Below are 14,422 nucleotides of genomic sequence, written 5' to 3'. Positions count from 1 at the left end.
AACACTTCTCAGATTACATTAATTAAAAAAAAGGTGTACAGTAGGTTAAAATGTCTTGTTTTGGTTTAGCTTATTTTTATGTTTTGGGTATTTTATGTTTAATATGTTTAATGAATTAATTAATTCCTTCTTCCTCAGTAACTGCTTTGTGCTTGCTAGGGTTGCAGTGAAACGGTGTCGTTATTAATAGTATGTATGACTGAGTGTAATTCATGTGTACTATATGTTTATGATATTAATGGGTAATTTATTTAATCAAAGCCCACTTATCATGTTATAACACTACAATGCATTATGCCTATTGGAGTACATTAACTGCATACATGTGGCATGGAATTTTCCCCAGGTTATGGAAAGATGGTGATGAATGTGACACTCAAATCAGATGCCAAATATATTGACTCTGAGGTGCTGGCCTGGCTCAATCGCATTTTGTAGTCTGGATTCAATACTGTGGAGCAAACATGCTCAGGTATTTAACTCTGGGTTTATGCATACTTTTAATTTAGCCGAGATCATGGGGTTGGCCATTAGTTATACACAAATTAGGGAAGGACGATATTGTAAAAACATCTTTAATTAGCAGTGATATGTAGGTTTGCTAAGGTGGCAAACAGAAGACACTCTGTGAAACAATATGAAAATTATAACTCTTTCAAATTCCAATTTCAATAAAGCTATTTAAAATTGTCTGATTCCTTGCTTGTTACTCTGAGTAATACTGGAGTTGGTTGATGTTCTAGAAATTCTGATGATACTCTCAAAAAAAAACATAAGGTGATAACTACTTATAATAATCTTTTTGCCTTCTTACAATGATCTGATGATGCAAAAACACTATATAGTAAACAGTGACCATTACGCCCATATGTACTATGATAACCTCCACTCTTCAGGGAAGGCTTTCCACTAGAATTGGGAACGTAGTTTTGGAGATTTGTGCTCATTCAGCCACAAGAGCATTAATGAGGTTGGGCACTGATGTCGGGACAGAAGGCCTAGGATGGAGTTGGTGTTTCAATACATTCCAAATGTGTTCAGTATTGTTGAGGTCAGGGCTCTTTGCAGGCCACTCAGATTCTTCTACACCAACCTTTGCCAACTAAGTTTTCATGGTCCTTGCTTTGTGCATAGGAGTATTGTCTTGTTGGAACGTGCTTGGGCCCCTTAGTTCCAGTGAAGGGAAACTTTGATGCTACAGCATATACCTGCTACAGCTTCTATACAGTTGTGTGCTTCTAACTTTGTGACAACAGTTTGGGGAAGACTCACATGGGTGTGATGGTCAGGTGTCCACAAACTTTTGGCCATTTAGTGTATAAAACTAATACTTTTTTGAGGTCATATGAGGTTAAATTTTTCATGATTGCCCTTCTCTTTGACTTCAGTGTGTGTGTATTTTCCAGGTACTGCCTACTGCCAGTTAATGGACCTGCTTAACCCTGGCTGTATTGACTTGCGAAATGTAAAGTTCAAAGTCGAGGATGAAATAGATATGAGGAACAATTACAAGCTACTTGAAGGTGCCTTCATCAAGACTTCTATCAATAAAGTAAGTTTTAATAATGTCTATCATATATTCCCACATGAAAATACAGGGAAAATGCAAGTTGTGTTTACAGAGGTGGTTTAGCTGTACCAAATATATATTTTTTGATCCCTTGCAATGGTAATATTGGAGACTATTAAAAATTTGGCCTAAAAGCAGAAGAGGAAAGGATGCAGGACATGAAAGAAGCATTTGTTTCAGGTAGCGGTTACTTTTCCTTTGTGCCGATTTTATCTAGGTGACTTTGGTAAATTTGCAAACCTGGGTCTTGTGAGCCAAATTTTAAATGGGTTATCTGTAGGCAGAAATGTGTCAGGTGCTTTATATATTTTCATCATATAGGCTATCATAATTTACTTTCTTATTTTTATATTTATGTTGAGTGTTTTTTGTGTAAATACAATGTTTTTTATTACTGTGCCAGAGATCTTCAAACATTTATTGATTGTTAAAATTTTTCACTAGGAGAGAGCTGGTGCAATTGCAATTTTTTGCTGTTTTATTTAAATTTAAGTTGTTTTATTTAAAGTGATTTAAATGACAGACTTCTTGCCTCCCACTGAACATCATGCACTAGAGCATACATCATGTTTGTTTTTATAAAGTGCAAGTTCACTCATATTATCAGCATGCACTCAACAATTAGTGAAAGTAAAAAGAGCCCCATCTTACCGTTTTACCTGAAAAGTTGCGCAGTTGTAGCATCGTGTGTGTCAGTTGTAACACCACTCTAAAACTTACTTGTACATCTGGGGAAAAAATCTAATTAAACCATCATGCACTCATTACTGCTTGTGATATACCTTTCATAGTAAAATATTGCATAATTACACTAGATCAAAACAATCACCTAAACATGTATTGTAACTGACCGATCATGCAGATCTTTCATTCTTTATTAATTTGTATGCCTCTGTCACTAGGTTGCAGAGGCATTATTTTCTTGGGTCATCCATCCAAGATTCTCATTAATGTGATATCTCAAGAATGTGTGCTTGAATATTTATCAGATTTATATGGAATGATCATTGTAATCAGCAGATTAACTGATTTAGATTTTGGAATTGATCTAAACAGGGTCAAGGTCACAGCAAGGTCAAACATCTGAAATTGTTTTTGTTTTATATTTTCATAGCTTCCTTCCTGTGTTAAATACTGCAAATATTTAGTTGTATTTGGGACATACACATTAACAAGCAAGACTAGACATGTTGGCCATGGAGGCATCCCCGGGGGCAAAGAGAGGATGTGTAAGAGAGGATGAATCCCACTGTGACACCATAGTCCATGCATGTACAGAAATTATATTTGTTTGCTCAATGTTATTTGTATGCCCAAAAATTGAACAGTAGAAGACAGATAAAAGCAGATTACAGTTCAATATCAGTTTAGTCAATACATTTGCCATTGCATTGGGCTGCCCACAGGGCATGAGCTAGGAATTTTGCCATAATTGTTTTTCTCTTTTTAGCAATGTTGGCAGTTTGTGTTTATTATATATACACTTTCAGCTGTTTGCAATGAACAAATCAGCAATTGAAATAGTTCAACACAATGAATGCTTCAAGTGGTTTCCCCAAATTCAACTGAAAATGCAACTTGTAATGATTTCTCCAGTCTCAAAATTATTCAATCATCTGAATAGAATCCCTCACAATAGCACAAATATGCATCAATCAAGGTCTTCATTAGTTGCAACAAGTGTGCTGGAGCTGGAACATGTGAAATGCTTGAACTGGCTAGGGGCAGAAAATTTATGAAATACCTGGACGGGGCAGAAAAAAGTAAGCGATCAACAGCTACAACCAGATTCCTGAGAATGCAGATTGTGAAAAACCCTCGAGTGACTGCAAAAGACCTGCAGCAAGACTTGGTGGCAACAGGCACTGAGGTTTCAGTGAGCACAGTAAGAGGTGTACTAAATGCAGAAGGTTTCCATGCCAGAACTCCAAGACATACACCACTACTGATCCAAAAGCACAAGAAAAGTCGGTTCAAAATCATATAAATAAGCCACAGAATTCTGTTCTGTGGAGCGATGAAACTAAACTTTTCAGCACAATGGATCAGCTGTCAGTCTGGAGGAAGAAGAATGAAAAAAAGAACACTCTGTCCCCAGTGAAGCATGGTGGTGGCTCTGTGATGCTCTGGGGCTGCTTTGCATCCTCTGGCACTGGAAACCTGCAGCGTGTGGAAGGCAAGATGGATTCATTGAAGTATCAGGGAATCCTAGGAGAAAACGTCATGCCGTCTGTGAGGAAGCTGAAGCTTGGGCGTCATTGGACCTTCTAACAGGACAATGATCCCATGCATACCTCAAATTCCAGTAAGGCTTGGTTGCAGAAGAAGTCCTGGAAGATTCTACAGGGCCATCACAATCACTGGACTTGAAACCACTTGAAAGATGCTTGTTATGAAGGGGTTGAATAATTTTGAAACTGGAGAAATCATTATAAGTTGCATTTTCAGTTGAATTTGGGGAAACCACTTGAAGCATTCATTGTGTCGAACTATTTCAATTGCTTTTGTTTGAGTTGTTCATTGCAAACAGCTGAAAGTCTGTAAATTTTGACAATAAGCCTGATTTGCAATGGGGGTTGAATAATTTTGATCGCAACTGTATTTATACATTCATAGGAATGGGAAGTGTTTGGAGTATTTTGTCCACTGTTCTGAAATGTTCCACTCTGAACAATTTTATTTAATCACAAATAATTTTTTCCTCCAGACACTGGACATTCAAAAGTTGGTCAGTGGCAATTTCACAGAGACATTAAGTCTACTGAGGTGGTTCAAAGTGTATTTTGAGCATAATTTTGCAGGAAATAGTTACAATCCTGTAGTGGCTTGAGGCGGACAGATTCTGGAACCCTGTGTCCCTAAGAAACCAAGGGATCTCATGCAGCTGGACTTTTGTGAGACTTTGCATTTCCTTTAAATTTTCTTTGGTAGTATATAAAATCTCAGATTACATAAAACATCTGGTCATTTCTCATGCATTTTATTTCTTTGCAACAGCAGGTCCAGACGGAATTATTGAAAATGCTGACAGAAAAGTGGAGGGGAAGTTCCAGAGTCTTTTTACTCCAGCCAGGGCGTGCTGTGTCTTGTCAGGAAATACTGTCCGTCTGTCTCAGCCAGCACAGACTCATCTATTGCGTGCAGTAAGCCCAAGCAAGTGCTGGGCCAAAAATACCCAAAAGACATCGCAGCTTTCTGTAACCAGGCCCCTTACTGCATGTATATGTACCATGAAGGGGAGAAAGCTTATGTGCTCTTGATTGGGTATTTTGACCAGACTGCTGGAGAAACCAAAGTGAGGCTCCTTGATGCTATTGAGGAGATGCAGTCTACCTTATTGAACTGTGTTGTGGAGACTCTTAAAAAGGTTGAGATCTCCTTGGCCAACCTTGCAGCATTTTATTCCAATGCACCAATCTTACAGAGCTGATTTCAGGCCTGAAAGCCTTGAATCCTGCTACAGCAGGGGGAAGAGCTTTCTCTTATAGAGCCCCACAGTTATGGAACAGTCTTCCTATTAGTGTTCGGGACTCAGACACAGTCTCAGTGTTTAAGTCTAAGCTTAAACCCCCCCCCCCCACCCCCCCGCCAGTATCAGCCAGAGGAGGTTGTCTTCCGGGAGAGTTATTTATTTTATTTTATTTTTATACCACACCGTGGTATCGACTTTGGTATCGAGTATCGTGTACTTTTGGTGATCGGTACCGACTACTAGATTTTTGGTATCGTGACATCCCTACTGCATTCACAGTAACACTGTTTTGTACGCTATTAAGACATGGTAAAAAAGGTGTCTTCTTTTTGGAAAACCCAAACACGGTCACCCTAACTTCTGTGATGTAATGTTACCTGCAGCAGGGACAGTGATCTTTTATTTATTTATTTTCTTAAAACAAATCCAAACATTGAACATGTTTTTAAGCTCTAAATAAAAGTATTTTAGATCATATTGCTTTTCTCTTGACTTTATTTACATATGTGACCTTGAAATAATCCAAAAATAATCAGATTACATTACTTTCGTTACTTGGATTACGTTACTGATGACATTTTTCATGAAGTAATTTGTAACCATAACTGAATACATTTTTAAAGTAATCCTCTCAACCCTGATTAAATGTGAAGTCTAAATGTAAACTGTGTCATTTTAATGGCAGTCCTTCCTTTCAGTGTACCCCCCCATGATGATTTAATTTAAACTTATTTCAATGTCACTATATTGTTGTAAAACTTATAATAATAGTCCATTTTTGTTTGCAACATGAGAGAAAGAATGTGTGATCTCTTCCTGTGTGCTGGTTGTTCCTGTGTGCCTGTAGGTGGCTGCTGATCGTGCTGAAAAGGTATTTTCTTTAGACTTGGACTCTAAGGAAGACCTGCTTTGAGTAATGTTAGACTGGGCCATCGGAGGCTTTAAACCATCTGGACCAAATGGACTCCGACCACGATCAAGAGATGATGGTATACAACTTCATTTAAAAAAAAACTTCATTTAAAAAAAAAAAGCACTTCAACTTCCTGAAGTTTTATCATGAGACATAAACTGATCAGTTGTGTCCGTCATCTTCATTTTTAGAATGCCTTAAAATGTTCAGTTGGAGTGTCCAAAAATGGAATAAAACCATTGTCCATGAGGCTCAGAAAGACAAATAAATTAGAAAAGTTATACAACATAAGAGGTGTCTGTGTGCTTGAAGAGACTGTCTCTGGACCTGAAGAATAACCGGTTGGACCTACAGGATGAAAACATGAATGAAAAGATTTCATATCCAAAATCAAAACATTGTTCCTTACAGAATGAAAAGAACTCTCTATCTGCCTGTCAGCCAACTCCCAGAAAACAGACATGTTTCCCCAAGAATAAAGATCAAAACAAAGACCAAAGCTCAGTTGATCAGGGAAAGCAAGACTACAACAGGTGTATGTATGCCTTTCTGATTATGTATGAAGTTTCACAAAATGGTTTAATCATTTGAGGGGTTTTTTTTGTTTTTGTTTTTTTTTTAAAATAAAGATCTTTTCTTTATAGATCAAATGGTGCATGAGGTTTTGGTCAAAGGAAAGAATATTGAAGGTGAGAAAATTGGTTGTTGATGACCACGAGTGCACCATAATTGTTGTAACTCTGCTTTACTTTTGTAACTTGATTCTTATTTTGAATTCTTAAGATTTCTGCTTATCGTGTGGAACGAGATCTTCCATCCACTGTTTGAAGGGAGTCTGTGCTTGAAATGCAAGGTACTATTGGGAACAGCTGTTCTCCATACATACACCTTTTAGTAGAATACTGTTTACATTGTCGAAATGAGATTTCATAGCCTAACGGGAAATAATGTTTTTTTTTTGGTTTTTTTAAAATGATTTTGTTGGCTGTGTACAATTCACCTACGGTCATGGGAAGAAGAAAATTTGTCAATTCTATATTTTTAGTTATCAGTCATGTGGTCCTTACTACCTTCTGTATACAAACAAATTACTTCAGGTGACAACAGAAAACACAACAGATTTTAGTATGGACCACACAATTGTTATTTAACCCCTGATAAATAAAAACAGAATTAAAGAAGGTTCTACTTTCTTTTTCCCGTGACTGTAAATTTAAATGTTTTAAGTGAATGAATGTATTTAGGTAATAGTCTCCTTGTTTTTTACATTGTGGTGGTACCTAGTTGTTATCTGTGTAATATCTTCTTAGTAGTATTATACTGATGGCTTATACCTGTTTGTGTGGGTGTGTTTTGTAGGATGATTTCACAGAGACATTGTATCGATATGATGATGATGGATATCAGTCATACTGCACCGTATACTGTGCTGGGCTCGAAGTCATTCTGTGTGGACATGACAGCTGTTTCCGGTAAGTAAATTTTATTTGAATGATCATAAGTCAATGTTGAAGCAGCAAGCTCATAATTACAGTAAAGGCTTTTATGCAACAACTGCCCAGTGTTTCCTGTTTCAACTAAAACCAAGGTGCACCATGAAACAACCATTATTATACTTGAGTTGTCTGTATTTGAATTGTCTGGTACATTTAACATCACATGACCATGAATGGGAGGCTGGGAGGTATAAAAAAAAACAACAACAACCAAGCATCCAGTTTTGTGGAAAATGCTGGGCGCAGAAATGCCTTGTTGAGGAAAGAGATCAGCGAACAATGGCCAGACTGGTTCAAGCTGGCAGGATGGTGACTGTAAGTCAAATACCCATTCTTTACAGCTGTGGGGAGCAGAAAAGCATCTCAGAATGCACAACTTATCAAAACTTGAGGCGGATGGGCTACAACAGGAAACAACATTGGGTTCTACTCCTGTCAGAAGCTAAACTTCAACTGCTTTTGGTCTGAGAAAATCTGAGTAGCTTCTCTGATGATGCTTTGTTTCCCAGTCATCCCACATCTTCCTCAGATGTGGCTACAGTAAAAACTCTACAACATCGTAATCTTGTGTGAAACAACATCTTTTTATTTGAACGGGAAACAATTAAACGTGTACATTCTCCTATCACACCTTGTTGCTTCCTGCTGCCGTTTTTTGATATAGAAAAACTGTACGTTACAAAATCATACCATTTCCAGCTGAATTTCATACTTGATGTTTGACAATTTCCTTATTATAATGTTGTTATTTCTCTCTGCTTTATACTCAGCAACTTCACTTATATATCAAAAAGGTGTACTTGTTTTGTCTCCTGTGTGTTGCTCCTACTGTGTAGACTGTTTGGATGTCCTGATTGGTAAAGGCACATTTAATCAACTAAAAGATGTGGACCCATGGATCTGTTACCTGTGTGCACCAGAGAGAAGCTCCGGGGCTTTGAGACCCAGGCATGATTGGAGTATCCGTGTCCAGGAATTCTTTGCCAACAACAGCATCACGGAATTTGTACGTTTGTTTAAATTATATATATATATATATATATATATATATATATATATATATAAATTGTTCCTATATAAAGTGTTCCTCAGTTCTTTACTGTAATGGTATTGTAGCTTACCCTGTAATTTAAAACTTAGCCTATACCCCTGACCATGACACAAACAGTGAATATCAACAGTAGTGCTGCAGACATGTTCCTATTATATAAAATATAAAAGCAGACAAGGACGCAATGAGCAGTGTCATACTTTTATCATGGACTGTAGTGGTTCTGATGTTTTTTTTTTGTCCCCAGAGCAATTTTGCTGATAGATTTTGTATTTCTTAGTCAACCTTGGATCCAAATAAAAATCCCCCAACTTTAGCTTATTTTCACATAGGAACAATTCACACATTCTGGCTGAATCAAAAATGGTTTCCTAGACACTTTAGATGTACACTATATAGGGTATAATAAATACATTGCTATTCTGTAATGTAAGTAGATCAGCTTAATGCATTTAATCATGGACTAACATTATACTATGTTTTAAAGAAGTAAGTATATTGAAAATAATAATAAGTGACATAAGAATAAAATCTATGTGCACAAAGAACCGATTTATACTTTCACTGTGGTACCCTAATTCTTGTTAAATTGTGTGGTGTCTGGAGCCTCCTGCCCTTAATCTAGCTGTTTGTCAAGTTCCTGTTATGCTTTGAGATTTTTGAGGTTTAGCTCCTCCCATGAGTAGCTCCTCCCATAAGTGACAATTAAATTAATTAATTAAAAATTAATTGAGAAATCCATTTTGTACACAGTCTGAACATTTGCAAGGTTTTAAAAATGGTTCTATTGCTGTAATGCATATTTTTTTCTGAAGGTATTCAAAGTGAAATATCTGGTAGGTTAGGTTTCTGGATAAATGCTTTTCACACCCTACAGAAATTTGCAACTATATCTACTTACTTGATGCCACCGATTTTGTCCTCAATCTTAGGAGCCACATCGAGTTTACCCATCAATTCCTGCCAACCTGAGACGTCCAATCAGAGTCCTCTCCTTATTCGATGGTATAGGTACAGGTAAGCTACCGTCTGAACAGTTGTTTTTAGAGATGAAGCACTTACTTTTTGGCTGAAGATTTTCCATAAGAGGGAGCTGCAGGCACTGAAGTATAGAGTGCTTACTGCAAACGGGGACTGTAGTAATACTGTATTGTATATCCACGGGAATGGCAATAATTTTTTCGAAATCCAGAACAGAACTTGTTATTTCCACTGGGAAGGTGTATTTCCCTGTACAATATGTTAACACTGTAATGTGAAGCAGATCAATTACATATACATTTTGGAAGATTACTTCAATAATTTATATATACAGTGTACCTGCAATATTGGATAGGTTAGGGAAATGTCGTGTTCATTGGACACAGCAGCACATGTGTACAGTGGAGCTGTATTGTCTACAACTGTGAGTCCCCCTCTGGTCATGGCTACGATATGTTAAAATAGTATGTGTGTGTACATTTTAGGTTACCTGGTACTGAAGGAGCTGGGCATTAAAGTGGAAAAATATGTTGCATCAGAAATAGATGAGGAGTCCGTCACTGTTACGATGGTGAACCACGACGGAAAAATCACCCACGTTGACGATGTCCGTAGAATTACTAAGAAGCATGTATGTATATGCATTTTCCACGCTTTGTTGTTTTTATGTTCTTCACTCAGTCACTTTGACCTTTTTTTATAACAGTTAAGTAAGCCAAATTCTGTAAACATTTAAAGTATTAAAGTGCACCTATTATGGTTTTTCAAATATTACCTTTCATGTAGTATGTATATAGCTGTTTGTGAATGTAAAAAAAAAAAAGTATGCAAAGTTTCAGAAAATCAAAGCATGTGACAAACGGCGTTATTGACTCCCAAAAGGAGAAACCGATTCTCAACAGCTAAACCAAGTGGTTAGTAATTCCAGACTTTCTTCCTGCAGAAACCTAAGTAGGTTTGTAACAAAAAGCCCCGCCTCTGGTCTTCATTGGCTTTTTGAAACACGCTGACAGTGGTAGACCAATCACAACAGGCAGGGACATCTGACCAATCAGAGCAGAATATGCTCTCTGAAAGGAGGAGTTTAGAGCGAATCCTTTAGAATGAATCATTTAACGAGTCATTTTTCACACTGGGGGGGAAAAAAGGTAATGCTGCAATTTAAATTTTGTGTTAGTGTTTTTTGACCTGGATGCATGTAAATCTATTCTATGAGACTTTTAAAAGAAAATTAGGCACGTTTCAAAACCATAATAGGTGCGCTTTGATAAGCTGCTTCCAGTTTGATCAGGGTTTTTACTACATGTTATGAGGATGGAACAGAAAAAGCTATCCCAGTAATCTATTTCAAAACAAAAGTCTACCATCAACCTGTTGCACTGTGTTTTTCAGATTGAGAAATGGGGACCATTTGACCTCTTTATTGGTGGCAGCCCATGTAACGACTTGGCCACAGTGAATCCAGCACGGAGAGGATTGTTTGGTATGGCATTTTGCTTTGTTACTCTTCGATCTTAACTACTTGAGCATCATCACAATAATATAAATGTGATATATATATATATATATATATATATATATATATATATATATATATATATATATATTCCTAATCTGAGTGACAGGGGCGAGGTTAAATATTTCATTAATGGATATTAGCAGCGTTTGGCTGACATGGTAGTACACTGCATGGTATATAAATTCCCAATCCACAGTTTCATATTGCACTTTTGAAAAATAATAAAATCAAATCTAAATCCTCACTGATGTTTGGCTGACAGTGTATATTATAGCATTCGATTTACACTGTGCTCTTATATAGCTGACTGTACCTGAGAGCAGCCATGGTCTTGAACTTCTTAGGTAAATTTGTTGAGCAGTGTGTCAGGAGGGCATTTCGAGTTCATCTACGCTTTATGACTTAATTTGCTTTCGTGCGGCAATTAGTGGAGTTGTCAAAAACCTTGATTTGCAGAGATAAATTCTTAGTTGTGGTTACATCCCCCTCAGTAATCTATAATCGAGATAATACCTTTTCAAAGCACTTATCATTAATTAACCCATTTGCTTGGTTAAACACTGCTGTTGCCATTTAGGATCACTTGTGGTTGAATCTTGTTGACATAGGATTTCTCTGGTCTATGTTACAGGCATAGAGGCAGCTGAAATGCTTTGTGAATTATTCTTACCCTTATCTTCTTTTCTACCTTGCATTAAAGCCTTTAAGGAACTTTATTTCTTTCCATTTTTTGTTTTGTGGCATGTGTGTGTGTTCTGTTCGCAGTGTAATCCGGTGCTTATCGATGCTGTTAACGTGAGCCCAGCTCACAGAGCACGGTATTTCTGGGGGAATCTGCCAGGCATGAACAGGTATAAATTTCATGTCCACTACAAAACTGCTTTGCACCCTTTATGGAGATTTTAAAGCCTTAGGAGAAGCCACTTCTGTCAGAGAAATTCAGAGTTTTCACTGTTCGACTGGTGTTTTTTAGGACTCAGACCATTAACAAATGCTGTATAAGTTTTGAAACAATTTGTTAACAGTGAAACGTTAATGGCAATTACACTCACACCACTGCAGCGTAGATAGGTTGACAAGCACTGGTATATTCCTTAAACTGAGTTTGAAAATGAGTATGTTTCATAAACTATCTTCTTTTTCTTTTCCAGACCAATCATTGCCTCTCAAAAAGACAAACTGACCCTCCAGGAATGCCTCGATAAAGGCCGCTCCGCTAAGGTCTGACGCAGTTTTTAACTTGCATAATATTTGATACTCAATAAGAGAATGTAACACAATGAAGAGTCCTTAAAAATGGGAACCTTATCCTGTTAGGATCTTTTAGCAAATTGTGGGAAAGTTTAAATGTAATTTAGGTATGGCTTAGGTATAGCTGTACTATAATTTGATAACGCTGGACTGACTTGGGCTAATTAACCTTTTCCATGTGTGCAATTATTTTTTAGTACGTCAAAGTGCGGACTACCACCACACGCCCATACGCCCTCAAGCAGGAAAACATTGACCATCATTTCCCTGTCTCCTGGAATGGAAAGGATGACAGTTTATGGATCACCGAAGTGGAGAAGTTTGTCAATTTTTATATTCATATGCATGTGTGTAATTATGTTAATATTAAACCCACAATTTCACCACTTCTTCTTCCTCTTGAATCAGGATTTTTGGATTTCCAAAGCATTACACGGATGTGAAGAACATGGGTCGCATGCAGAGGCACAAGTTGTTGGGGAAATCCTGGAGTGTCCCGGTGATCAGGCATCTCTTTGCTCCACTGAAGGATTACTTCGCCTGTGATGAAGTCCCCCTAAATTGAGGAGGGTTTTTAAAAAAAAAAAAAAAAAAGACCTACTCTCTCTCTTAACAGAGATTTATTCTCAGGAATATTTCAAGTAATTTTGCTTACTTTTTAATTTATTTATTTATTTACAAAATTTTATTTTACTGAATGTCTATTCATTTGCTTACTTTCTTGTTTTTTATATTCCTGTTCACACATTTGAAGTCAAAATTTATTGACTATATTTAAAAGTATTATACTTGTACTTATTTTAGGTACATGATGTAGAGTAAAATGGTGCCAAAAAGCCTTATGCTTGCAAATTGCCTGTAGGTCATAAATCGCTCCTGGCTCATTCAATCTTCCTTTTCCCTGTCTCTATGTACAGGTTTTAATCACAGGTTGTCCAGTGGGATTTATTGTAGGAAGCCATAAGTTGTTTTACCTTTGGCGCAGCAAGATGACACTATAGGCCTTCACACATTCTAATTTGAAATGAGTCTCGTTATTGTTTGTTGTATCCAATGATAATCAGTGAACAAATAGTCATATGAGGAATTTGTTTTGTATCATTTATGCAATAAACATGAAACATGCATTAATGGTTCTTTAAATCTGTGACACAATAAGACTGGTGTTTAAACAGGTAATATACACTATATGCCCAAACATTTTTGGACACCTGACCAATCACACCCATATGTGCTTGTTGTACATCCCATTAAAGATTAAGTCCCCTTTTTGCTGTTATAAATAACCTCCACTCTTCTGGGAAGGCTTTCATAATATATTTTGGTGCATGGCTGTGGTGGTTTGCCCATTCAGCCACAAGAGCATTATGAGGTTTAGCACTGATGATGAGTGAGGAGGCCTGGGGTGCAGTCGGTATTGCAGTTAATCCCAAAAGTGCTCAGTGAGTTTGAGGTCATGGCTCTGTGCAGGCCACTCAATTTCTTCTACACCTACCTTGGCAAGCCATGTCTTTAGCAAGATCACTTTGTGTGTCAGGAACAGGTTTGGGCCCCTTAGTTCCAGTGAATGTTAATGCCATGGTATACAAAGCCATTCTGGACAATTGTGTGCTACAAAATTTGTGGTAACAATTTATAGAAATTTGGCCATATTGTGTAAATATTGCCTGCTCTGCTTGATCAACAATATACTAGTTATTAATGTATACATTTATCATGAATAATGCAGTAGTATGGTCAAGTTGCAGGGTCCTTGGTTCAGTCCTGAGCTTGGTTACTGTCTGTGTGACATGTTCTCCTAGTGTCTGTTTGGGTTTCAACCAGTTTCTCAGGTAGAATTAGGCCTGGGAGATATGACAAAAATATATCATGTGACAAATATATACTTAATATATATACAGAAATATATACATTTCTGCAATACATGAATGCATCATAATATATAATTTAGCTAACAAACTGCAAAACAGTAGGAATATAAACCAAAAAAAAACTGACTTTGATGATACTTTTCTTTAATTCCTACAAAGACAAAGAAGATTCATTATTTTTATTCACCAGCATGCATTCAGTATTATTTGATTTGTAATTATTCAAAACAAAATTTCATCACCATACCAATAGTATCTCAAGAGAAGTGTATTGTGTAATCTTTTGTCACAATATATT

At 36.9% G+C, this 14,422-nt stretch overlaps 1 protein-coding gene across 1 annotated transcript; it reads left to right on the top strand.

Annotated features, from left to right (window-relative positions):
* Positions 1-351: 351 nt before the first annotated feature.
* LOC108275618 (DNA (cytosine-5)-methyltransferase 3C) lies at positions 352-13,380 on the top strand. The gene is given in 17 exon segments (XM_053686372.1): positions 352-472; positions 1,407-1,552; positions 4,568-4,713; positions 5,890-5,902; positions 6,250-6,490; positions 6,600-6,644; positions 6,739-6,756; positions 6,759-6,808; positions 7,315-7,420; positions 8,246-8,457; positions 9,435-9,519; positions 9,969-10,114; positions 10,876-10,971; positions 11,768-11,853; positions 12,154-12,223; positions 12,451-12,572; positions 12,662-13,380. Coding segments are annotated over 17 exon segments (1,854 nt in total). The 5' UTR covers positions 352-357; the 3' UTR covers positions 12,819-13,380.
* The last annotated feature ends 1,042 nt before the right edge of the window (positions 13,381-14,422 follow it).

This window comes from Ictalurus punctatus, chromosome 15 (assembly GCF_001660625.3).
Source record: "Ictalurus punctatus breed USDA103 chromosome 15, Coco_2.0, whole genome shotgun sequence".
Classification (NCBI taxonomy): Eukaryota; Metazoa; Chordata; class Actinopteri; order Siluriformes; family Ictaluridae; genus Ictalurus; species Ictalurus punctatus.
The sequence above is the reverse complement of the archived record's forward strand: the minus strand, read 5'-3'. Positions and strand labels throughout refer to the sequence as shown.